The following is a 26,967-nucleotide window of genomic DNA, read 5'->3' as shown; positions in this document are numbered from 1 at the left end:
ATCAGTACCTTCGTCTTGGAGGCTGAGATCACAATTTGGAGTGTAAGATCCTAAGGTTAGCCAAGACAGTTGTGAAAGCCCTGGTGAGCAAATAATAATAAACTAATAATGAAAGAGACTTTAAAAAGACAGCCAAACAAGGGCCCTTTGGAATGCAAGGGAGTCAAATGCGTTAACAAGCACTACCGAAACAGAAGGGCAAGGGACAGGCCTGTTTCACACACCTGGTCTTAGCCTGCATTATCTATCTCCCACGGATTCAGAAGGTTATTAATAAGCTCCCAATTGGAAGTTCAGGGCATTTGCTGAATCATTAGTTGAGATCTGAAGGGAAGACTCTAGAAAATATCCTAAGGATTGCTTCTGTCAATCCAACAGAATTGAGAGGCAGGAAAGAAGGCTGGTTGAGACCCCCTGATGGGCTGCCTCCCTTGCTGTGCGTGAAACTGCTTCTGGGCCACATGCTGGCATTGACTATTCTTCTGAAAACCGTTATTGCTTCAATCCACCCAGGGCACAATGTTTAATGTTCAGATTAATTTGGACCATCTGTCATCTAGGAGACACATGTACTCAACCCACAGTGAGTACGGAGCAAGATAAATATTTCTTTGTTTGCTAAAGTGATGTTTCTTAAAAATTATGTATTTATCAAAGTTCCATAAATCAAGTTTTATTTCAAATGCCCTAGAGAAATTCTTGATTAAGGGAACCGGGTAGAGCATCCTTTTATAATGTCAAATTCTGTTATGTTTGTTTTTTTAAAAGAGGGCACTGATGATGTTCAGTGTGCTATACAGTCCTGTTAGGTTCTGAGCACTCCTTCACCACCCCCCCCCCGATAGTTTATTATTGGTTGCATAAAATTCATTTGCTATCATTGCCTTAGGGTTTTTATAAGAATTCTTAACAATTTTTTGTGTGTGTGTGCATTCCTTTAAGCCAGCTTTTACAGGTGCTAAGACAGAGGGCTTATGCTACTCTTTTATATGCTCTCAATTTATATCATTTAACCTATGCTAAAACATCTTTGATTTTCTAAAATAATCTTTCTTTCCAAAAATAGATTAAAATGGAGTTAAGAAAAGTGAATTTACAAAAGTATCAGTTTTCTCTGTAAATTTTAAAAACACTGCCTAGAGCAGACATTATAATTTCTATACATCATTCTTCCTACATTTCAGCATGTGAAGTGGATAACTCTGTTTTACTACAGTAGAGAAAATCAAGACATCGTTAGTCTTATTGAATTGTGTTCTGATGACATTGATATGATGGTCAGAGTCTAGATTGGGCTTGGCCACTGGTAACTGTAACTTCTGGGCCTCAGTTTCCTCTTTTGTAAGAGTTAAGTTGGATTAGGTGCTTTCTGGGCTAGTTTGGCTTCTACCCCTGTAATTGTCTGACCAAGTTCTTGTTTCCTCTTTGTTCCATAACTTAACGACAATGCCAAGAGAAGAGCTGTCTTAGAGAAATCTACCCACTTCACTCTGGTTCTAAATATTCCTCATATAGAAACTTTTTCTTCTTGGCCTCAAATTTTGATTTAAAAAATGTACTTGTTTTGGATATATCCTGACATTGAATTTTATTATCTGGCTTTTTGGTTTGTGTGACTCCTTCCAACTAAATTGCTATGTGCATTCATTTCTGCTTATGGATATTTAACCCAACTCCCAAACCTTGCATATTCACCTGTCAGAATGACTCTGATCACCCTGATGTTGAGTTCCCTTTCTTCTGAACTCCTGGCGTAGACCCATCATGTGAACTTTGCCTTTATTATTGCTTTGTTTTTGTAATTTTAAATGATCTAGACAGGTAAAAAGAACATAAAGCAAATTTACGGTATTCTATTCAGAATTACATTTTGGATTATGGGCCTCTAATTTCTTATTTCTTTAATGAAACATTATCAATATCACTAAAGTTCCCTTGAATACTATTCCAAGTCCTGTTTCCAGAAGCTATATATATATATATATATATATATTGTATAACCTTCCAGGATCTTTAAAAAAATATATACATATATATGCTGTCCTGCTACTTTTTAATTTTAACTAGTGTATATGACTATTATATGGCATGCCAATATTTAGTTCCACGTCTTTTTAACTGAACATTATATATATTTTTTTGTTTTAATTCCAGTATAGTTAACACAGTATTATATTGATTTCAAGTGTACACTATAGTGACTCAATTGTTCCACATATTACTCAGTGCTCATCAAGATAAGTGTACTCCTAATTCCCTTCACTTAGTTCACCTATCTCCCTACCCACTTGCCCTTTGGTAACTATCAGTTTGTTCTCTGTAGTTAAGAGTCTGTTTATTGGTTTCTCTCTCTTTTTTTTTCCTTTGTGCATCTTTTTTGTTTCTTAAATTTCACATATAAGTGAAATCATTTGCTTAACATTGTACTCTCTAGATCCATTCATCTACCGGTGGGTACTTGGCTGCTTCCACAGTTTAGCTATTGTAGATAATGCTGCAATAAACATCGGGGTCCATGTATCCCCTCGAATTAGTGTTTTCATATTCTTTGGGTAAATACCCAGTAGTGCAATTGCTGGGTTGTAGGGTAGCTCTATTTTCACCTTGTTGAGGAACTTCCATACTGTCTTCCAGAGTGGCTGCACCAGCTTGCCTTCCCACCAACAGTGCAAGAGGCTTTCCTTTTCTCCACATCCTCGCCAACACTTGTTGCTTCTTTGAACATTATATTTTTAAGATCTAGCTCTATTCTCACTGATGCAGTAAATAAGTTCATTTAAGAGCTACAGCATTCCATTATATGACTGTACCTTTTTTCATTTATAATTCTTTTATTGATGGAAAACTACAATATGGATGCCCTTTATATTGTGGCAATTGGTTCATAAAATAAATCTCCCCTATGACATCATAAGTCCTTGAGTTTCAAAGATATTTTAAAATAATCCCTTTCCCAGGAAGAGCCAAAATAATAGACTAAAATGAGAAAATATCTTTAAGTGCCAATGAAAAGAATGGTAAATTGGAGAAACCAGAAAATATATACCTGAAGACATAGGTCTGAGGTTGAAAATCGCTGAATTAAGCTGATGAAAGGTTAAAAACTCAGGTGCTGAAGCAGAAAAGAGTGAGAGCCATGAGGAAGGAGAAGCTGCCAGATAGAAGGTGAAAAAGAATCATAATGTGCAAAAAGAAAAAAAAAGTACTCCTATGATTCCACGATAAAACCAAAAGAAGTCTCCCCAAATTGCAATAAGCTGTAACTCACACTGCTTGTTGGAACAAGTGCAGGGCAAATGTCTCAGTGGCTTCCTCTACTGTCATAACTGGCTCGGGATAATATATTAAGAGGGTTTGGGGCCAAGTTACATTTGACTGGACCTCATCCAATAGAGCAATGAGCTGGTTAGCAGGACCTTTTTAGGCCAGTTGGGGATGCAGCCGTGGGTATTTTCCTCAGGAGCTGAGGGTTAGGGTGGAATGTAGACCCCAGCATTCCTTCAGGAAGAAGAGTGTGCTGAAGGGTGTATTTTCCATCTCATTTGCTGGATATCAACCAGGCTCTGCAGGGAAAACAGCAAAACCTTCAAACCATCTCCAGAAATTCCTCAAGCCCTTTGCTAGCTTTCCTCTCCAATCCCCTCATGCTAAACTTCGCTGCTGAAAGCTCTTTGCTGAGGCACTTCTTCCGCAGGGCCTCTGGACCAGACCTTATTTACCGCCCTCAGGGGTTCAAAATTACCTATTTATTTGACTTTGGCCAAGACTGCCTTCACATTTCCGGCTTGACTAAACTTTAGAGATGCTGCTTCCCGAATAAACCCCTGACCTCCACTTTCCTAGAGCATTTTCTTTAGAAAACTTATAATTCTCCCCTTGGAGATGGAAATCTTTTTTAAAAATCTCTTGCCAGTTTTACAATTTAGGAACATCTTTCTCAAGAATTTGTGATTCATACTTCTGAAATGTAATCACCAAAGGAGATAGCAGCCCTATCTCTGTTACCATGGAAGGGCAGAAGCTAATTCTGGTAGGTGCCTTGCTTCCTATCGTAAACCTGCGTCCTGCTACAAAGACATAAGAAAGTTTACTTTTCCTTTGCGTAAAGCCAGTCAGCAGATACAGATGTCCTGTGTTCTCACTCACACACTAGCACTTAAAAATGCTCTCACTCTGTTTCAGTGGAGCGGAGTTCTGATCTCTCCCCTACTTGAGGGACTTCCTTGCCGATTTAACACCGTTCAGTGCAACTTTTGCTTTGACACTCCCAATTTTCTACCCAAATTAAGATTCCTATTTCATAATGCTGCCTCAAGTGAGATATCAGGAGGAAAGTAGTCAGGCTTCAGTAATTTATGCTGTATGAATTGCCATTACTCTTTCTTCAGACTCTTAGGGGCTTTGTATATATTTTACACAGATATTTGTCAATAGTCCACATGTGTTTCTGAACTCTTTTCAGGCAAAAAACAACAAATAATTTATGTATTTTAGACATGGGGGCAGAGCTCTTTTTGGTCAAGGAGGTAATTTGGGACTATCCTCTAAGGCTTTAATCTCCTGGTTCTCAAGTTCAGCTACACATTAGAATCACCAGAGGAGCTGGAAAAAAAGTGTTACTGTCTTCTATCCCTAGAAATTCTGACTTAAGTGTCTAAGGTGTGATTTGGTCATAGGGAGTTGGGAAAACTCCTCAGCTGATTCTAATTTGTAGTCAAAGTTGTGAATTACTGCTGAAGCTTCCCATAGTGTTTTGTTTTGTTTTGTTTTTAATCACTTGTCTTTCTGAATTCAACAAACACTTAATGGGGAATCTCCTTCATGCTAGACACCGTCGAGAATACTAAAATGAATGCATCATGGCCTCTGCTTTTCAAGGAGGTTTCAGAACAACGGAAGAGGTAGAATATAAACACATAGTTGCCATGCAGTGCCATAAGGACTAAGACAGCAGTTTGTTCAAAGAGTTGTGGAGACACAAGTGGGACAGCAATGAAAATTCTTTGAAGATGTGTTTGAATTCATTAGGCCAACTGGATGTGCCTGGAGGGAGCTGCAGGAGGAAGGAGAGAAGATTCTAGGCAAAGGAAACAATAGGAATAGCAGAGTGATCAAAAAACCACCATCCTCTAGATGTTCTAAAGGTCTTTGTCACGGTGCTGATGTTGTGACAACACTGGTCTCAATTGATCAGATCTCTTGGTTAGTAAGGGGTTACATCTACACTTTCCAAATCTTCACTTTTTCTATGAAGTTTTGTCCAAATCAGTGGATCTCAGTGCTGGTTTACATTAAGTCACATGGGGTGTTTTGTCAAACGAAATAATGTTGGTATTTTAACCCTCAACAAGATTCTGATATTATTGGTCTAGGGGACGAGGTCTGGCTATTATTTTTTTTAAAGTTTCCATATGATTGTCTACAAACACACACACAACGAACATTGTGCAGGGCCATGGTAGTTTCTCAAACTAAATTTTGGGAATAGTTGTGCAACTGTATAAATTCAGTAAACGCCACTGGACTGTACTTCAAATGGTGCGATTTTTTGGTATGTAAATTACCAAGCTTTGGGGCGCCTGGGTGGCTCAGATGGTTAAGTGTCTGCCTTCAGCTCAGGTCATGATCCCAGAGTCCTGGGATCGGGTCCCGCATCGGGCTCCCTGCTCCTTGGGAGCCTGCTTCTCCCTCTGCCTCTCTCTCTCTCTGTCTGTCTCTCATGAATAAATAAATAAAATCTTAAAAAAAATAAAAAAAAATAAATTACGAAGCTTTTGCAAAAACAAAACAAAATACAGTGTAGCACATCAAAAGTGAAAAATCAATCACTCAAAAATTCCCTGGAGTGACTCTAATGTGCTATCTTGATTAAGAACCACTGGCTGAAATTCTAAGAGCTCACAGATGTGGAGAATTTTCCGTACAGTGATTAAAGAGGTGGCAACTGAGAAAAGAGGTCTTACAGGCATAGAATTTCCATCAGAAAGACTAATTGTGCACTTGACATGCCATTCTAAAAGACATGCCAACCCCTGAGGACGTAGTGTGGATTACAGTGCATTCCAGTTAAGTTCCAAAATTGCAGTTCACTCAAGTATTTCACTTTAACAAAGCAATTTCAGAGCTTTTGATATATTGTACTCTTCAGTGCTACACTGAAATAACTGTTATGCATGATCTCATTGCCCCTTTTAAGTCAAAATGCCTATTTGTTTCAAAGATCACTTTAATGGAGAACTCAGATGGCTTAAGCTCCAAGAATATTTTCTGATAAAGAAAATACTGGAATAAGGAGGTATTAAAAGCATTTCTTAATTACATATAAAGCTCAAAAAGAAAAAGATTTCCAGTTTATTAAGCTTATTCACCAGGATGAAACAAGACATTTATCCAAGTGACTTCCAAGACACTGTCTCTCTGGGCAGCCAAATCTGAGTTTATTCAGATAAGATTGAACGCAGAACCTACCCAGTATTTACAAATTAGCTATTCATAATTTCTTTCGATGCAATGGAATCAATGCCAATATAACATTTAAATATTTCCTGTATGACTATAAGATGATAATTAAACTCATTTAAACTTGAAGGCTCTTTCCTCTCAACAATTTATGGACAGGAATAATTTTAAATAGATTGCAATGAAAATCACTAAGCACACCTGCATTGCAACACATCTAATTATGATGAACAAATTAGTCAACTTCAAGTCATAGGATAACCCGAAAAGCAGGTCTGAACTGAGAAAATAGATGTGGAAAGCTATAGACAATTTCTTTTATTAAAGGGTGCAATAACTCTGAATAATGACTTAATAGCTTTTGATTCCTAGAACATTTGTCAGAAATCGTACTTACTGAAGCAAACTAATGTAGTCAGTTCCTGGGTAGCGAAAGTAGGGAACCCTAGAATTTAGGGACAAGAAAAGGTAATCATCTGAAATTAACTAGTAAGACTCAATCCACAAGAACAGGGAATAGAAATTCCCAGAGTAACCCTATGGAACAGACATATTTCCTAAATCTTGGTCAAGAGTTTGTATGAAGCAAGTATAAGGGTATGGTAGCTAGTAAAAAGGAGAGTCAAAGAAACAAAGTTTTTAGTTCAGTCAAGAGGAAAAGATGCTTTGTCTTTTTCTCCTTTTTTAAAAGATTTTATTTATTTGAGAGAGAGACAGAGGGATCACGAGCTGGGGGAGGCGCAGAAGGACAAGCAGACTCCCCACTGAGCAGGGAACCCAACACTGGGCTCAATCCCAGGATCCCAGACCCTGAGATCATGACCTGAGCCTAAGGCAGACACTTAACTGAGCCACCCAGGCGCCCCTAGGATGCTTTGTCTTTTCTTTACCCAGAAATGTTCCTGGAATGAAAAAGGACTATGGTTTATTACAATTTCAAGGAAACATTTTAGATCTATTCTCTCTTCTTTCATTTAGTCTTATATTCACCAAGCATCTTTCTAATCCATGATTTGGTTAAAGGAACTTATGGGTCAAGAGAGACTGCCCTAAGGAGAAACAATTCTTATTCTGTGACATTCTGGTTTATCAATCAGTCCCTTGAGAGGTGGCTTACACAATAGAGATTTATTCTCACAGATCTAAGGACTAGAAATTAAACATTCAGGTGTTGGCAGGTTGGTTCATTCTGAGTGCGGTGAGAAAAGAATCTATTCCAGGCCTCTCTCCTCAGCTTGGAGAGCCAAGCTATCTTCCTGTATCTCTTTACACAGCCTTTCCTCTATATGTACTGGTGTCCAAATTTCCCCTTTTCATAAGGGCATTAGTCATACTGGATTATGATGTACCATAATAACCTCAATTTAACTTGATTATCTCTATAGAGACCTGTCTCCAAATAAAGTCACATTCTGAGGTATTGGGGCTTAGGACTTCAACATATGAATTTTAAGGGGGACACAATTTAACTCATAACAGAGAGGAGAGATATTGGGGGACAAACAGCAGTCTCTGCCATAATGTCCATCTTGTGTCTGAATGATTGGCACAATCCATCCCCTTCCCCGCCGCCACTGCCCAAGTCAGTTACTTATGGGAGTTCACAGGGATGAATCAGCTCCATTTTTCTCTTGAACTTTCTTTATCAAGGCACCTCACCAGACTAATTAGCACAGCGCATGTGTGTATGTGTGTGAATGTATCTCACTTTGTTCCCAGGGCTGCATGCTACCTGTGCTCCAAGTAATACTAATACTGGAGAGAGATAATGGTTAACTTTTATACTATGGGCAAACTACATTCTAGATGCCATGTTAACACATTGTATGCATTATTTCATTTTCACTTCACAGCAACACAGTAGTTTGGCATAAAGTAGATGCTCAGGTGGGCGTAGTTTTATCCCTATCTTCAGTCAAGGAACCCGAGGTACAGTGAATTTAAGCAATTTTCCCAAAGTCGCCTGGCTGGTAAGTGACAGGGATATAAATGGACTCTGACTCTAGAGCCAATACAGTACGCTGTTCCTCAAAAAGTTTTCACTAACACAGTGGCTTAGTTTATGACTCTACCCCTTGGCCAGGGCCCAAAACCTCCAGCTGTCTGGCAGGACAGATGCTTTATCTTGTCTTATAGTCAGCATTTTATTTCTATATCCTCTTTCTCTTTCAAAAGCATCCAACCCACAATAAATTCCATTTATCTTAGTTCCATAGTTCCAGAATATCTTTTTTTTTTTTGAGATTTTAACATGTTCATTGTTTTCTTTTTTTAGTGAAGTATAACTAACATTCAGTGTTAGTTTCAGGTGTACAGTGTAATGATTCAATAATTCTATACATTACCCAAAATACCTTTTGAGTCTTTCCATTTGTATCTGGGTTCCACTGCCACCACTCATCATCTAGGCCCCTAGATTTCTACAGTCTGTACATGCAAATTAGGTGATATTAACTTTAATGCCTACATTAGTTAGGATTAATCTGGAATATCCCCCAAATGGATGCTCCTGCTTTCACACTTCTACCCAAGAGCTGGTTTTCCAAAATCTAACTGCTTTCCAGAGTATAACCATTTAAAAATGCAGACTAGTTCATGTCAATTTGCTGACTAAGATCCCTGCCTAGGGGTGCCTGGGTGGCTCAGGTTATGATCCCAGGGTCCTTAGGTCAAGTCCCATATGGGACTTCTTGCTCAGTGGGGAGCCTGTTTTTCCCTCTGCCTGCCGCTCCCCCTGCGTGTGTTCTCTCTCTCTCTCACACAAATAAATAAATAAAATCTTAAAAAAAAAAAAAATCCCTGCCTGTATCTCTGACATCTCCACCACACTTGCCTTGCTCACTACCTATGGTCTGGCCACACAGGCCTTTGGTTGTTATCTTGAGTAAGGCAGGCTTTCTCCTGCTTCAGGGCCTCTACATTCTAATCCCAACTCCCGTGCTCCCCAGATGTTTGCCTTCATGTCTCCTACTCCTTTATACCTTAGTGTAAATGCCACTTCTTGGCAGTGTATTCCTTGACCATTCTAAAGTATATTTCCACCATCCCTCTCTATTACATCACCTTGTTTCATTTTCTTTAGGATGCTTCTCCATAGTTGACATGGTATTATTTGCTTACTTGTTCACTATCTGAGGTCCTGACAAACACAACTAGAAGGTAGGTTATTGTTCACTGCCTGCAATACCAGAGCCGTTCGAGTATCTAAAGCTTGGTAGATGTTTAACCAGTTAATTGTTAAAGAATGAATGAATGAATAAATCTCCCAGGGCATGATGCACAAAATTCTTTCTTGCTCCTTCCACTTCAAAATGAAAAAATTCCAATCAAATAACCTTAAGAAAATGCAACAAATTAACTCTTCCTGACTTCCAATTTCAGCTCAGCAAGCACACTCAGTGAGGTTTATCTGAGATGTTTTTTACATTTCTCTCAGTTGTGATCAGTGACTTCCATTGCCTCTACTGCACTAGATAACAGCTGAGGTGGATTTTGGAGGCAGATCACATTCCCAAGGCAGAGACCTTCCAACACTATATCTAGGAGGGTAAAGAAGACACTCTGCTTTCTGGAACCCACTAAACTTTGGCTAGATAACAAATGAGGAAAGAAGGCCACTTACAAGGGAATCTAATAATGTTTTTTTTTTTTTTTATGCGCCAGGCTAGACTTCAAGAACTTTACATATATGAACTTATGACTCTAAATGCTGTGCTAACATTATAACTAATTACAGATGAGGAATCCTAAACACAGGGAAGTGAACATAGCTTGCCCAATATTACATAGATACTAATTTGCCTAATTGGGGTTTGAACTTAAGAAGTTTAGCTCCAGAGTCCACGTTTCTAACTATCACTATAAGTAAGATTTGGAACATGGAAGCTAGAGCACACTTAGAAAAATGGGACTGTAAGAGAAAAAAGTATGTTTTGAAAACCTCTTGGATTACACACATAAGAACATCTTCTTACTTATCAAAAAGCAAATATTAAGCACTCTTAACTTGTGAACTTTATTAGAAACTATTTGTTAAAGGTTGAGATTGTATGTGTGTATACTACTGTTATTTATTCAAGTTTTAATTTTAATTCCAGTTAGTTAAAATACAGTGTTATTTTAGTTTCAGGCATACAATACAGTGATTCAACAATTAAAGGTTAAGTTTTGTTACAACCAAATTCCAAAGGAAAGACCAAATTCTTCCTAATATCTAGTGTTGCTTGAGAGAGAAATCAGGACCTAATTCTGTGTCCTCTGACTAAATCTTGGGCCCTGGTCTCTGTGCCTCTTTGCCTTATTTTAATCTGTTTTATGACCTTAGGAAGTCATATCACCTCAGAATGTCTTTCTTTCCTCTGTAGGGCCAGTGAAACACAGACTCAGCCCAGTAACTTTGCAACTAATACCTATATGACCTTGGACAAGGTTGATACTACTTCACCAAATTTGTTTCCTCATCTTTAAAAGTTGAGGTAACACCCACAACACAAGGTTATAGGGAGAATTAATAAGAGAAAATATATGAAATGTTTGGCATAAAGTAGATGCTCAATAAATATCTTTACCCCAATTTTTACAATATATAAAATCTAGCTTTTTCTTAGAAAACAGACTCTACCCTTAGTAGACATACTAACAGACAGATTAGCTAGGAAGTTTCCAGATTCCTTGTTTCCCTAACTATTACTCGAGGGGCTCCTATGCACAAAGTCAAAGTGTCATAAGATAATTCAGTTGGGGCAATAATTGTTGTACATAACTATCTATAGAAAATAGTAAATATTTTAAGTGAGGGACAGTCATGAAAATTCAGAGGAAGAAATTGCTTTCACCACCAAGAGATGGGGCACAGAGTATAGAAAGGATGTTTGAGCTAAACATTGAAGAATGTCACTAATACATAGTATTTCTTTGCATAGCCCACAGACTAACATAATTACTTTCTCCTCTGTGGTATGCTTCATCAGTTTTCACTACTTTTATTATTAAATTTATATTAGACAGTACTTTCTGTTTCTGTTTCCCACTTATTGTGCATTTCTGGATAGCAGAACTATTTTATCCCACTAAATTCCCCAGCACCTGATTAAAGTAACAGCTATAATGAGGAGAGAAATCACAGAAAAGCTGTTTGGCTTTTTTGTTAATTTAGTGTTAACAATGTGGCTGTAGAGTCTGACTTTAACTTTAGGCTGTGCCTCTTAGCTCTCGTGACTTTTAGGGTTGACATAAAATACAGAATGCCCAGTTGAGTTTGACTTACAGATAAACAAGGAATCGTGTTTTAGTATAATTATGCCCCCTGCAGTATTTAGAGGGCACACTTCTAAGAAAATAATTTTGTTGTTTATCTGAAATTTCGGATTTAACTGGGCACTCCGTCCTTTTGCTAGATCTGATAATCCTTGTGACTTTTCTGATCTTGTTATCTGGAAATGGGCGTGAAAATAGTACCTTCTTAAGATAATCTATATAAAGAATATCTCACACAGGTAAACCCTTACTTAACCTTCCAAATCAGAACACTTTTGTAGACCTACGCCAAAACTCAGCTCACAATACGGTTACTCTTATTAGTTGGTTTTCAACGCAGTGCAGAGGAAGTTCCATAGAACTCTGAACAAAGCTGTAAACTGCTTTGAGGATTTGCAAATTTCCCTTCAACCTAATAAGGGTGTTCAGCAAAGTAATTCCAGGCGGAAAAGGGATTGCCCTTAGTTACCGGGAAGGCGTGGGCTGTGCCTCTGCGCATGCGCACAAGGGCTCCCGCGTCTCCACGCCCAGCCCCCGCCCCACCCGAGAGAGTCACGTGGGTGAGCCGACGCTCTAGAGGCGCCACCGGGCCTTGTCATGTGACCGAGGTTCCTGCTTCGTACTAGGATGGAGCCGGAAGAGGGGACGCCCTTGTGGCAGCTGCAGAAGCTTCCAGCCGAGCTGGGCCCGCAGGTGAGGAGAGCGCACGCGGCGTGGCAGGCGGGGTTCTGGCACAGCCCGGCCTGCAGGTCCGGCCCGGTCTGATCGAGATGTCTTCGCTGGGCTCACCCGGGCTGCCCAGGGCAGGGACGGGGGAATGGGAGTGATGTCGGGGTCCGGCCCCCTTCGTCCCCTGGAGAGCTGAGGAGGCCGAGGCTTTTGGCGCCACCTCCGCGCCCCTGCTTGGAGCTGCTCCTCGAGGGGCTTTTCGAGCTGACTTGCGGCCGGCCAAGCTCGCACCCGGGTGGGGTCGGCCCGTCAGCTCCCAAGCGCGGCTTGGTGACTGGGCTGGGGAGCGAAGTCGCCACCATAGTATTTGAAATCTTACAACGTGGAGCCAGTGGTTTGCAGCCTCTCCTTCATTCATACAGTACACACCTTCACTGTCCCTGTGCACCAGGCACAGTGCTAGGTGCTGGGGACAAGCTGGTGACCTAGAGAAGTATACCCTGCCCCCTTGAGGGCGACAGAAAAAAAATTGGTAAGTGCTTCCAATAACTGGGCGACTTACTTTAGGTAGCGTGGTATAAGGTAGCCTTTCCCTCAAGAGGTGACATATACATTGACACCCGGAGCCTGGGAAGGACCTTGGCCGTGAGGATCTGGGAAAAGCAGCTTTGTTCATTCATCCGGCCAGCTTTGCCCTGAAGTTTGCCTTGTGCTGAGTGCCCATATGGTATAAGGTGAAATGGTGAATGAGATACAGCCTGTGCCCCTGTGGAGCTTGCTATCTAATAAGGAAACCAAACTGAATTAACCAGTAATGAGCTTGTGGGACAGGTAGCACCCCAGATTCGAGGGGGCAAGGAGAGGCTTTGCAGAAAAGAAACATCTAAATTTCTAGGTTGAGTTCTGAAGGATGAGTAGGAACCAGACAGTCTAGAAGGAAGAGTGTTTTAGGCAGGGGAATAGCAGCTACACGGCTAGAGGAAGGAAACCAGCCTCCACAGGTTTCAGGACCTGTTGTAATTTTTAGAGGCTGAAATTTGAGTGAGCAGAGCAGGGAGAGTAAGGCTAGACAGTTTAGTAGGAAGTCAGGTGGCTCCAGTCTTTATATGCCTTGCTTGTGTGTTTAGCCGCAGTACCAAAGGCACTGGCAGTTTTGAGTTTGAAAAATCAAATTAGGAGACAGTAATTACATCTAATAAGTATCTTGACTGAACTGTGAAAGGAAAAGAAAACCCAGTGGTTGCTGTAAGAGAAAAATCTGACTGAGAAGTGGGTTTTTCCCCCCTTGGAAAGAAGGAAAGACCTGAAGGAAATTTGCCTGTCTCTAAAAGAAAGCAGTATGTGCAAAATTGAGCTTCATTATTAGCTCTGGGAGCTGTGGTTCTGTTTGTCATCAGAAGTCAGTCTACTAATTCATTGTATTGTAATTAATACATAAATATGTTTACTCCTCCTCTGTCCCACAACAATTCAGGTCTCATTACACAACTTCTTGACTGGTTGGCTTGCCTCTGGTCTCTTTTATTCTGAACTCCTTCCGGGTAGATACTTTATCTTTAGTTCTGGAGAATTGTGTCTGGCTCAAGGTGGGTTCTTAATCAGTATTCACTGAGGGAAGGAATTAATGCATATTAAAATCTGCTCAACCATGGGGCAATTATCTGGATGCCAAGCTTTGGTGGGCTGGCCTTCAGTGTCAGTGATAGGCATCACTGAGTAAGTCCCAATTCTGTTCCATTCACAATGGGTGAAGGGTGGGAGTGGGGGCTTCGCCTACATAATGTGATAGAGGGGTATGTGGTAGGCAGCTTTATAAGCCCCACATTTAGATCTTCTTTTTTCCTTTATTCCATTTACAGTGGGAAAGTGTCGGGGAGATGGAGAATAGACTTAATTTTTATCAGGATCAAAAAAACCTGTCTTAACTCTTTTCTGTGATTTTACCAGTGCGGAAACGGAAATGTCAGCAGAGAGTTTGAGTAATGTGCCTGAGGTATCAAACTAGTAAGTGGTAAAGGTGGAACATGTGTTCAGATCTGTTGACCGTGAGTCTTTGTATTAGCCTTCTGCCCCTGTCTTCATTCTGCCTACTTCTTAGGTAAGGCCCATAACCTTTCCCACCCTGTAGGGTGATCACACCTAGGTCTCTGCATCCAGCCAAAGATCTCATCCCTGAGTGTCAGGCTTCTGCTGAGACACCCCAGGTATCTCAAATTCAGTGTGTCCCTGGCTGAACTACTCGTTTTTCCCCCCAGAACTACTCTTCCTGTGGTTGTAGCTTCATTTTTGATTTAGGGCACCACCATTTACCCAGCCACTCAACCTAAAATGTGAGTATCATCCTTGGTTCCTCCTCCTTTTCACATCTCTTTTACCTCTGTACTGGCTCCATTTTGAGTGTCCTCAATTATTTAGGCCCCCCCCGATTTCTTCCTGGTAAACTGAGGGCAGGGGGCCTTTGGTCTCACCATCTCTCTTTTCCTTTTCTTTCCTTTTATCTCCCAACTTGTTAGCAAATTTATGGAAAAATAATGCAAATATTTGAATAGGTTGCTTCCCTGTGGAAATAATTAAAGAGCCTAGACACTGCAAACAGGGCCTTTTATGATTTGGCCTCCACTCACCTCTCCAGTCTTATATCCTGTCTTTTTTCAAATTGAACAAGTGATTTTACACTTCCAGTCTGTGCATATGCTGTTGCTTGTGACTAGGAATGCCCTTCTCTTCTGTTTCGATGGCCAGCTACTTGTCCTTTTAAAACAGCCCTTTCCTGCTTCCTCTCTGTGTTCCTTTGTATCTTCTGTAAACTTATAACATAGCTCCAATCATTCTGAATTGCATTTATGTATTTGTATGTTTGTCTTTCTCTAGTGGACTAAAGCTCTGATATGGTAGAAACTTGTTTATCTTCAGTTTCTCATTTGTAAAATGGGGATAATAACAGTACTTACCTCATGGGGTTGTAGTGAGGATGAGCACAGTGCTTGGTACTCAGTTCGGGCTCCATAAATGGTAGTTATTATGGCTATTTTTGCTTTGTATTTCCATTAACTTGTTTAACAATTGGATAAGGTGCTCATTACATATTTGAATATATGAATACAAACATTTATAAATGAATGGATAAATGAATGAATAAAAACATTTACATCCCAAAAGATAGCACTTTTATTTGTTAGTTAGAGTTCTGGGTTTTGCTTTAGCCTGGGGGCAGATTGGGATAAGATGGGATATGTGTAGAGAATTTTGAATGAATTTCAAATTGAGAATGTTTGTTGACTTATGGTAAATAAAAAGTCTGTTCACATAGTGCATTAGCCATCATTTGGAAGCGGGGTTACCAGTTTCTCATTTCTATTCTGATATGTGTGGTGTTATAGAGAAAGAGTTACTGCTTAAAATGGAGTAGAATATGGTTCAGGGGGAAAGAGTTGGAAGACTTGTTGCTTAAATTCATTTCCAAATTATTTGGATTCAGATACTCTTTTTACAGGACACAAATATTCCCTGGGAAAGAAAACCATATTAATCATTTATCTAGTATAGTGCTGGCATAGTAGGCACTCACTTAATGTATGTTAAAGACATGGAACATAATACCAGTAGTAGTAGTGGTGGTGGTGGTAGTGGTAGTAATAGTGATAATAATAATAAGAAGAAGTATGACAGTGGCTAGCAATGTTTGTGTTTTATACATGCCAGGAATGTGCCAAGTAAATTTGCATGTGCTTATTTAATCCTTACTACCTTATGGGGGTAGATGATATTTTCATTTTATACATGAGGAAACAGGCACAGAACATTTAAATAACTTGATAAAACTAGTTAAGTGGTGGAACTAGGATTCAAACTAGACAGTTTTATTCCAAAATTCAGTGTTAATAACTGTGTTCAGTTATATATGTGTTAGGACTTCCATTGCTGATGCTAAGGTAGGGTAGAGATGAATGTAAAAAAGAAAAAGAAAGGTACTGACCGCTTTCTTGGAGTGGACCAAAAGAAGTGAGTATGAATGCTGTGAAAATGGAAGTAAAGGGAAATGAAGTTTGTCGATCTATGGTAAAAAATACCTTTAGTCTAAAAGTCATACTTTTTTTAGATTATTGATATAAATACAATGTCTAAGTAATACCAAGGTGAAACCTTTATATTCACCATCTTTCTTTCATGAATATTGGGGAAACAACAGTGTATCTATGAAATTATTTTAGCTCCTGAAATTATAGAAAATCTGGGGTTTTTATTGGAGCTTTAATTTTTAATTAATGAGAATAATGTTAAAAATAGTTATATTTCAACCTCAGCTGCTTTTATAGATAACATGAGCTTGTCCCAACTATATTTGTTTCCTGCAAGCAAGATAAATCTTTTTTATAAGTTTACTTATAATTCATTTATTTCCTTTTCTCTCTAGCTTCTTCACAAAATAATTGACGGCATTTGTGGCCGAGCTTATCCTCTCCACCAGGATTATCACAGTGTTTGGGATTCAACAGAATGGAAGAATGTTCTAGAAGATATTACCAAATTTTTCAAAGCTGTAGTTGGTAAAAATTTATCTGATGAAGAGGTAACTTCACTCCAATTTTCTGTACCTTATAATAAATAATAAATTGTTTTCAGGTTTTTCTTAAGTTGGTCTTTAGGGCACTATATTATACAAGAGCCATCATCAGTAATACACACACACACACGCACACACACACATACACTTTTTTTTAAAGATTTTATTTATTTGAGAGAGAGAGAGAGAGAGAACATGAAAGATCAGGAATGGGGGTGGGGGTGGCGGAGGGAAAGGGCAGAGGGAGAGGGAGAAGCAGACTCCCTGTTGAGCAGGTTGAGCAGGGAGCCTGATTCGGCAGAATCCCAGGACCCTGGGATCATGCAAAGGCAGATGCTTAACTGACTGAGACACCCAGGCGCCCCCAATAAGTATATATTATATTACAATAAAAACCTCATAATTGTGAGTAGGCAAATCTGATTGTGGAAGTTCTTATTTTTTATAGTTTTGGTTGTTTGTGTTTTTAAAATTGTGACATTTAAATCATGTAGAAGAAAACTAAAAGTTATATAACTGACACCTGCACTTGCATTATCACAATTAAACAGTTGTTAACATCTTTATGCATTACAGGTTTGTGTGTTTGTTTTAGAAACAAGACATTATAGATATACCTAAATACCACCTGGGCATGCCGCCCTTCCCCAAGAGATCACCACTTGTGAAGTTGGTGTACATGTTTTGTAGTCTATATTGTATGAATATTTATATTGTAAACAATATATATAATTATTTGAGCTAAACATGTAACTTGTGAATGATAACGTGTATCCCTTTGTAATTTTTTATGGAATGTTGTGTTTTAGACTTATCAGTGTTGGTAAATGTAGATCTGGTTCATGTATTTTAACTCTTACAGTATTTGATGGTAGGAATTAGCAGGACTTATTTTTCCGGCCCCCTCCTGATGAACTATTAGATCATTGCCTCTTTAATGTATAGTATTTCTACAAATATTTTGTACATGTCTCCTTGTCCACATATTAGCCAACTTTTCTTGGATAGACATCTTGACATGAAATTATACGGTCATGGAGTATCCTTCCATTGAATTGCTTTTGTACTTTGGTCAAAAATTATTTTGGCATGTTTGTATAGGTTGCCTACTAAAAATGTAGTTATATATGTTCATTTTGATTTGGATGATATTCTGGGTGGGAGTTCTTTGTTAGGTATATGTATTTTAAATATCTTCTCTCATATGGCTTGCCTTTTCACTCTTAATGGTGTCTTTTTGTGAACAGAAGCTCTGAATTTTAATCAAGTCCAGCTTTGTCAATATTTCTTTTGGTGGTTAGTGCTCTTAAAGTCATGTTTAAGAAATATTTGTGCCAAAGTCATGAAGATGTGTTTGTTAGTTTTCTTGTAGAAGCTCTCACATTTATGTTACTCATGCATTTTGAATTAATATTCGTGTGTGGAGTAAGGGTCGAGTTCACATTTTTTCACATCAATAGCCAACTGACCCAGTAACGTTTATTGAAATGACCGTCCTTGGTCCCATAGAATTTCTGTGCAGCCTTTGTTGTAAATCAGGTCACTGTATATGTATGTATCTGGACTTTTTAAGATTTTATTTATTTATTTGACAGAGAGTGCGAGAGAGAGAGCGCTCACAGACGGGGGTGCAGGAGAGGGAGAAGCAGGCTCCCCACTGAGCAGGGAGCCCAATGTGTGGCTTGGTCCCAGGACGCTGGGATCATGACCTGAGCCGAAGGCAGACACTTAACCAACTGAGCCACCCAGGTGCCCCTGTATCTGGACTCTTAATTCTGCTCCATTGTCTATATTTTTCAGTATTACACTGTCTTAATTACTGTAGAATTAAAGCTATGTTACATAAAGTCTTGATATCTGGCAGTAGAAGACCTTTAACTTCATGCTTCTCCAAGATAGCTTTGGCTATTCTAGGCCCTCTGTATTTTCATGTACATTTTAAAATCAGCTTGTCAATTTCAACCAAAAAACCTGATGGGCTGCCATACCAAAATACTATACACTGGGTAGCTTAAACAACAAGAATTTATTTCTCACAATACTAGAGGCTCGTGAGTCCAAGATAAAGGTGCTGACTGATTTGATTCCCTGTTGAGGGGAATTCCCTGGCTGCGGCCTACCTTCTTGTGTTTCTCACATTGGTGAGGGGAGAGGGACAGAAGCCATGCTCTCTTGTGTCTCTTTTTATAAGGGCACTAATCCTATCAAGAGGGCTCCAACGCTTATGACCTATTAAACCTAATTACTTCTTAGAGGCCCCATCTTTAAATATCATCACAATGAAGGTTAGGATTGCAACATAGGAATTTTGGGGTGACATACTTAAGTTCATGGCGTGGGGATTGCACTGAATCTCTAGATCATTTTGGGAAAAATTTACAGCTTAATATTAATCCTCCCAGTCCATGAACATGGTATAACATTCCATTTGTTTGGATGACTTCAATTTCTCCAACATTTTGTAGTTTTTAATATAGAGGTCTTGCAAATATTTTGTTAGATTTATTTCTAAGTAATTGATATTTTTGATGTTTTTAAATTTTGTTCTCCAATTGTTTATTGCTAGGATGTAGAAACACCGCCAATTTTATGTCTTTACCCCATGCTTAATAGTCTTTAAAAATTTTATTTGATGGCTTATAAAATGGGTTTTTTTGGTATACAATTATTTTCTTGTTAAATTTTAATATCTTTTTTTCCCTTACCTTATTGCACTAGCTAACATCTTTAAAACAGTGTTGGAAAAAAAATCAGTCTTATTCCTGACCTTAGGGAGAATGTATTCACTATTTTATCATTTATTGTGTTGGCTGTATGATTTTCTGGATATCGACTATTAGATTAAAGAAGTTTCCTACAGTTCCTATTTTACTGAGAATTGTTATCATTAATAGGTATTGAATTATCTTTAAATACTCTTTCCCTAAATTTGTTATTTTGTTCTCCTTTATTTTGTTGATGTGTCTTTCATTGGATTTTTAAATGCTAAACTAACCTTGCATTGCCAAAATAAATGCCACTTGGTCATGATGTATTATCTTTTTATGTATCTCTAGATTTGATTTGCCAGTATTTTATTTAGGATTTTTGCATCTGTTCTTGTGTGATACTGGCTCATAGTTTTTCTTTTCTGTAATGTCCTTGTCAGGATGTCAAGTTTTATTCTGGTCTAATAAAATGAATTAGGAAGTATTTTTTCTCTTATTCTCTGGAAGAGTTTAAGATTGATTTTATTTCTTTCATAGTACTATGTTACTATGTTGTATAATTTTCAAATATTTGGAATTTTTTTATCAGTTACGATAAATTAATTACCCCATGGTAAAAAAATATAAATAGTTTGATTTCAGTCCTTTGAAATCTGTTGTGATTTGCTACATGGCTCATCATATGGTTCATTTTGGTGAATGATCCATATATTTTTGAAAATAATATGTATTCTGTAGTTGTTGAACACAATGTTCTATATGTCAGGTTTAAGGAAGATAGTGTTTTTCAGTTCTTTACTGATTTTTTTTGTCTTTTTCTGTCAGTTACTGGGAGATGTGTCAACATTCTAATTATGAAGGTAGTTTTAGCCATTTCTCCTTTTAGTTCTGCCAAGTTGTGTTGTTTTATATATTTTGAATGTATATTAGGTGCACACAAGTTAATGATTGTTCTTTCAGTTGAATGGCCCTTGGGCCTTCTTTATTTCTCATAATACTTCTTGCCTTAGAGGCTACACTGTCTGATATTAAAATAACTATACCAGCTTTAGTGGTCTTTGCTTCCATGCTACTTCATCCTTCAGTCCTTTTCATTTCTGTTTTGCAAAAATTTGTTAAAATCTCTTGTCTGGGGGAGCCTGGGTGGCTCAGTCATTAAGCCATCTGCCTTCGGCTCAGGTCATGATCCCAGGGTCCTGGGATGGAGCCTCACATCGGGCTCCCTGCTCAGCAGGAGGCCTGCTTCTCCTTCTCTCACTCGCTTTGCTTGTGTTCCTTCTCTCGCTGTGTCTCTGTCAAATAAATAAATAAAATCTTAAAAAAAAAAATCTCTTGTTATGCATTCTCATTCTTTTCATGGAGACAGAAATATATATTTTTTTAACTGTCATTTTAAAGGTTTTATGAAAGGGGAGTGGAGCTGTGTGTTTACATTTTAAACAGACCCTTTCACTTATTTTCTGTTTATTTTTATTTTCATAGATATTTCAGCAATTGAATCAGTTGAATTCATTTCATCAACAAGCTATCATGAAATGCTTGAAAAGTAGGAAAGATGAAATCAAGCAGGCTCTGTTAGAAGAAATAGTTGATATTTCTTCTGCACAGCTACAGGATTTTGATTGGCAGTTAAAGGTGAGAATCTATTTATGGGCCTGTATGTTTTTTTATCTCATTTTTTGAATAGAAATGTTTATTCTTCATAATATACATCTAAAATTTCTGTTATTTTAAGAATACATTGTCAAAAATTGTATTTTTACATTAACTTAGTACAAACATCCACATAATATGTAAAAACATTACATTGATAATTTAATTAACTAGAGCTGTGAATCATTAAATGTCTTAAGTAGTGGAGTAGTATGTATTCAACATCTATTTTTGGCTAGAACTTTCTAGACTTTATAGTCTTCCTGAGATTGGTAAATACGATTCTACCTCCAGGGGGAAAATCTATAATGTGCTATTAAAAGAGCACTGAAAAAACATTTTGAAAAGAGACTCATGATCAGTAGCAATGGGTAGTTCTAATTCTGTTTTCATTCATTAAATCTTTTTAGTTAATTTAGTAGTAATTTTACTTTTAGCTGCCAAATATAAGAGATACTTAAATTGGAGCCAAACCAAAAAAGAATGAACAGGAACTTGAAATCGTGGTACATGAAGGTTTTTTGAAACACTTGAGACCATCTATCCAGAAAAGAAAAACTTTATTAGAAAAATTATAGTTATCTCTAAAGGACTAAAAGTCATCTGTATGGATGAGGGAATTGATACATGCTTTGTGGCTTCAGAGGCTAGGACAAAGGGTAAGGTCTCAGGTATATAGTTTGCAATAAGATGAGTTCATGTTCAACTTAAGGAGAACTTTTTTACACCTGTCAGTATCTGAAGATTATTTTAACCTCTTCTTGAGGAAGCATGTTCATCATTGGTCATATTCAAACAGACTGAGAAAGCAGTTACTGGAGACACTGAGGAGGAGAATTATCTTTGATACTTCCAAATCTCAGATACTATGAGTCCTGGTTTTTTAAGAGAGAATGAAGGAGGTATGTGAGGATTTAATTCTGTAGTGTGTGCACTCTGAGGATGTTTGTTAGGGAAGTAGTTCCTTACTAATCATTGTACAAGTAATGAATGGTACAAGTAAATTTTTGCAAGTAGTAACACTTTGAAGATTCAGGTATTGTGGAGTTTTTTAGCTCAGATTCCAGGAAAATTGATTTTCCCTTTGCCATCTGCCAATGAAGCTGTGGTGCTTGTTTCAAAAATTATTTATATCATAAATATTTGGTTCTTCTGTTTCCTCTAGGATTCTCTTTAAACAGAAAATAGGAAGTGGAGTAAATGTTGAGTGTTTTTGCTGAGTGGCTCTAATTGAAAGTGGTATCTTGATAACATGTTTATCAATAATTTAGTAGAGAATTAGCTGACTGTAAATTAAGTATCTTCATTGCACAGGGTTTACCAGTGTTTTTAGTTTTATCTTTGTACATGGACTTCATCCTCTTGGTATCTTCACAGTTCGTTAAGCTTTAAGAAGTCTTGGTTTCGTGATGCACTGGACCCATTCAGTATTTCCTTTTCCAGCCATAACTCTGCTCTGGACTTTCTGCTTCTACCACAAACTTTGGACTGTTTGTCCTTTTTTCCCTCATCGTCTTCCTCTCTGTCATCCTCCTTTCTCAGTCTGTTGTTCATATATGTGTTGGTTTGGCATGGGTTTCTTTATTTCTTCCACCTTTTCCTGTACTTGACAGCAAACAGGAGTATTCTTAAGATGTATTGTTAATGAGCTCTGATGCATATTTAATGTAGTCTTCTTTACTACTTATTAATTACTGTTTTCCTCATTTTAAACAGCTTGCACTGTCTAGTGACAAGATTGCTACTTTACAAATGCCACTTTTAAACCTTCATCTGGACATAAAAGAAAATGGTGAAGTCAAACCATATTCTGTTGAAATGAGTAAAGAAGAGCTGCAGAATCTAATAAATTCCTTGGAGGCAGCTAATAAGGTATTTGTTTTAATTTTGTTGTGTGTTTTAAAATGTTTAAGTTTTGATTGATATCCTTAGAACAATAGAAGAAAAATTCATAATTGACTTTTCATATTTCTTTTATTCCTGATATTTTATGTTAAGCACAGAAAATACCTTGTTATGTTCTGCATCTCTAGTTTTAGATATTTAATTATAACTTGTAATTTTAATGACTTAGTTTTGAGCATAATTTATCAAGTAGTTATTTTTGATAGAATAATAGTGCTCTTCTAACAGCTAGATTTTTTTGCCTCGGTCCTCATTAATGATAAAAATAAAATTTTTACTAAAAAAAATAAAACTTTTACCTTGGGGCTATGAAATTAGTTGATCCTGAAGTGTTTTTATGATGATTATGTCATAAAGAAAAGAGTGTCTTATTTAAATGCACAGATTAGGGGTTCCTGAGTGGCTCAGTTGGTTAAACGTCTGCCTTTGGCTTGGGTCATGATCCCAGGGTCCTGGAATCGAGCCCCACTTTGGGCTCCCTGCTCAGTGGGGAGTCTGCTTCTCCCTCTGCTGCTCCCCCTGCTTGTGCTCTCTCTCTCTCTCTCTCTGTCAAATAAATAAAATCTTTTAAAAAAAGAAGTTTTAACTGCACAAATAGAATTGCTTTTATAATCCTCTAAGTACAGGAGACAAAATATGGCTTGTAGTTATGACAAAATCAGGTAAAACTGATGAGTGACTAAAAATTTTATATATAAAAAGGATTGACTAAATAACAGGAACCATTCTCAGTATTTAATGAGAAAAATCATATTTAAACAATAGAAACTGCTGCTGTCAGAAAGAAATAAAAATAACTGTCTCTGTATACGTGTGTTCCTTTCATGATTGCTTAGCATTGGGTGCCTGGGTGGCTCAGTCTGTTAGGCGTCTGCCTTAGGCTCAGGTCATGATCCCAGAGTCCTGGGATCGAATCCTGCATTGGGCTCCCTGCTCCGCGGGAAGTCTGCTTCTCCCTCTCCCTCTGCCTGCCGCTCCCCCTGCTTGTGCTCTCTCTATCTCTGTCAAATAAATAAATAAAATTTAAAAAAGAAAAGATTTCTCAGCATTTGTTCTAGTAATCTGTTTTCCAGTGATCAATGTCAGATATTCTAACCAACTTCTCTTGCCCCTGACCAACCTTCTTGGCTCTACCTTTTTTTTTTTTTAAGTAGTCTCCATGCCCAGCGTAGAGCCCAGTGCGGGGCCTGAACTCACGACCCTGAGATCAAGACCTGAGCTGAGATCAAGAGTCGGATGCTTAACTGACTGAGCCACCCAGGCGCCTCGGCTCTATCTTTTTTTTTTTCTTTTAGATTTTATTTATTTATGTATTTACTTTGAAAGAGAGAGAGCGCGCAGGGCACGCGTGAGTGCGTGAGCAGGGGGGAGTGGCAGAGGGAGGGGGAGAAGCAGACTCCCCGCAGAGCAGGGATTTTTTCCCAATGCAGGACTCCATCCCAGGACTCTGGGATCATGACCTGAGCCAAAGGCAGATGCTCAACCGACTGGGCCACCCAGGTGCCCCCCGGCTCTGCCTTTTTGAAACCCTGGTATATTCAGCTTCCATCCGTATTCTGCAGTTACTCAGTCATTTTAGTGCCATGATGATTGGTCCACATGCCTAGTAGCCACACTGGTAGCCTGGCTTGCTTTTGGATGGGGCTCAATGTCTTAGGGAGTGTGTGGTTGAGCCTCATGTAAATGTTAATTGAGTCTGAACCATGGATCCCGGCAGGCATGCATCATCAATTACTGTGCATTGTACTTGCTTGTTATCAGTTCTCCTGTCTTCAGAGATTTCAAAGCATTTCGTTAAGCAGATACAGGCATCATTCTGGAATAACCTGATTTCCCATCCCCCATCCCTGACTTTGTGTTTTAAGGTGGTCCTGCAGTTGAAATAACCAACACTCTGAGATTCTACTGCTACCCCAGATGCGGCCAAGTGAATACTGTGCGTTCAGAATACCTACACTATACTGACTGTTTTGCTCTGCTGAGAACGCAGCATGTTGGGCTTACAGAGATGCAAATGTATCCGCTTTCCTGCAGAACAGGAAATGACATGGTCGACAGGAAATGCATAAAAAATGAAAGATGAAAAAGCTCTAATAGCAGTTTATATTTTCATAATGGCTGTTTTGCCTCATTTATTAAATATTTGAGAAATCTTTATAGATATACAGTTTTATTGAAAGCTAAAAATAGGCTCTAAAGTAATGTAAACATACAAAGCACAAATCTACTTGAATGTTGCTTAAAGGAATATATGAATCACAAGGGTGTGTATTCTGGGTATATATGATTAATTTGTAGTATTTTAAAAAATAGCTTTTAAAGAATGTGTAAGCTGCATATGTAACTCAGGAGATTCCATATCTTTCTTCTGTTTCAAAGGAAAGATTATAAAATATAAAATTTCTTAGAGAAAGAAGCTCCTCTTCAGACATGAACAAGAAAAATACTTAAAATTGTGTCAACAGTTTTGAGTTTATGAATTCTAGAGATTAAAATCTTTTACTCGGGTGGGAAAAAATGAAAATAACACTGTTACTTCTGCATTTCTCTTTCTGATCGGGAGGCTGTGCTTTGTTAAAAAGAATAGATGTCATTGTATCATGTATATATAACTCTTCGGGTATCAGCTGAGATTAAATTTAGGTCCATTTTTGTTATAGACTTTTAATATTGAAGTTAACAGTTTTGGGTGTTAACTTCACTGGAAAACAAACCATTTTTAATTTCAGTTAACTAAAAACAAGCATTCTGAACAAATAAAAAATATCATTTTACTTTTACATATTGCTTTATTTCAAAAGACTTTCTACATAATGCAGTGACCCATAATTAATTGGTACCTGCTGTTTGCAAGCTTAGTTGCTCTTTAGAGCATCAGACTATTATCTGAGGTGTTCAGAACGGTTACTACTATTTCTCATCATAGAGATGAAGATAGGCTTTGAGAGCTTAAAAAAAAATACCTGCTCGTGATCTAGGCAGTGCTACTCAAAATGTGTCTGTAGACTAATGCCAGTCTGTGGTCTGTGGACTGTTCGTTACAGGTCAGGGATTAGATGAGGAGCGTATGCCAGAGTGTTCATCAATATATTGCTTTTCTCGTTGAGAGATGTTGATTATGGAAAAAATATCAGCTGAATGAAACTGTGCTTAGGGAGGTCGTTGACTTACGCCCTGTGCAAGTTCCTTATGTCACGGACCAGTAGCAGTTTGCAGGCAAGCACTTTAAATAATGCAGGTGATTGCTGATGTACGATGGTTTGACTTGAGATTTTTTGACTTGACTTTGGTGCTAAAACAACCTGCATTCAGTAGAAACCATACTTTGAATTTTGATTTTTTTTTTAACGCATTTTGAATTTTGATCTTTTCCTGGGCTAGCAATATACAGTCCAACACTCTTTTCTGATGTTGGGCAGCGGCAGCCCCAAAGCTACCAGGCAGCCATGCGGTCACAAGTAAACAGCTGATATCCTGACAACCATCCTTTACCCAGACAACCATTCTGTTTTTCACTTTCAGTATAGTATTCAGTAAATTACATGAGGTATTCAACACTTTATTAAAAAATAGGCTTTGTAATTGCACTACTGGGTATTTACCACAAAGATACAAATGTAGGGATCCAAAGGGGTATGTGCACCCCAATGTTTATAGCAGCAATGTCCACAATAGCCAAACTGTGGAAAGAGCCAAGATGTCCATCAACAGATGAATGGATAAAGAAGATGTGGTATATATACACCATGGAAT

General features: G+C 38.2%; 1 protein-coding gene across 1 annotated transcript; it reads left to right on the top strand.

Annotated features, from left to right (window-relative positions):
* Positions 1-12,273: 12,273 nt before the first annotated feature.
* Positions 12,274-25,738, top strand: COMMD8 (COMM domain containing 8). The gene is made up of 5 exons (XM_027599106.2): positions 12,274-12,408; positions 16,799-16,954; positions 21,139-21,291; positions 23,026-23,181; positions 25,080-25,738. Exons 1-5 carry the CDS (start codon positions 12,343-12,345, stop codon positions 25,098-25,100), a joined length of 552 nt encoding a protein of 183 aa, XP_027454907.1. The 5' UTR covers positions 12,274-12,342; the 3' UTR covers positions 25,101-25,738.
* The last annotated feature ends 1,229 nt before the right edge of the window (positions 25,739-26,967 follow it).

The sequence above is a fragment of the Zalophus californianus genome, chromosome 2, assembly GCF_009762305.2.
Source record: "Zalophus californianus isolate mZalCal1 chromosome 2, mZalCal1.pri.v2, whole genome shotgun sequence".
Classification (NCBI taxonomy): domain Eukaryota; kingdom Metazoa; phylum Chordata; class Mammalia; order Carnivora; family Otariidae; genus Zalophus; species Zalophus californianus.
Note: the sequence above shows the minus strand (reverse complement) of the source record. Positions and strands in the feature narration are given on the sequence as shown.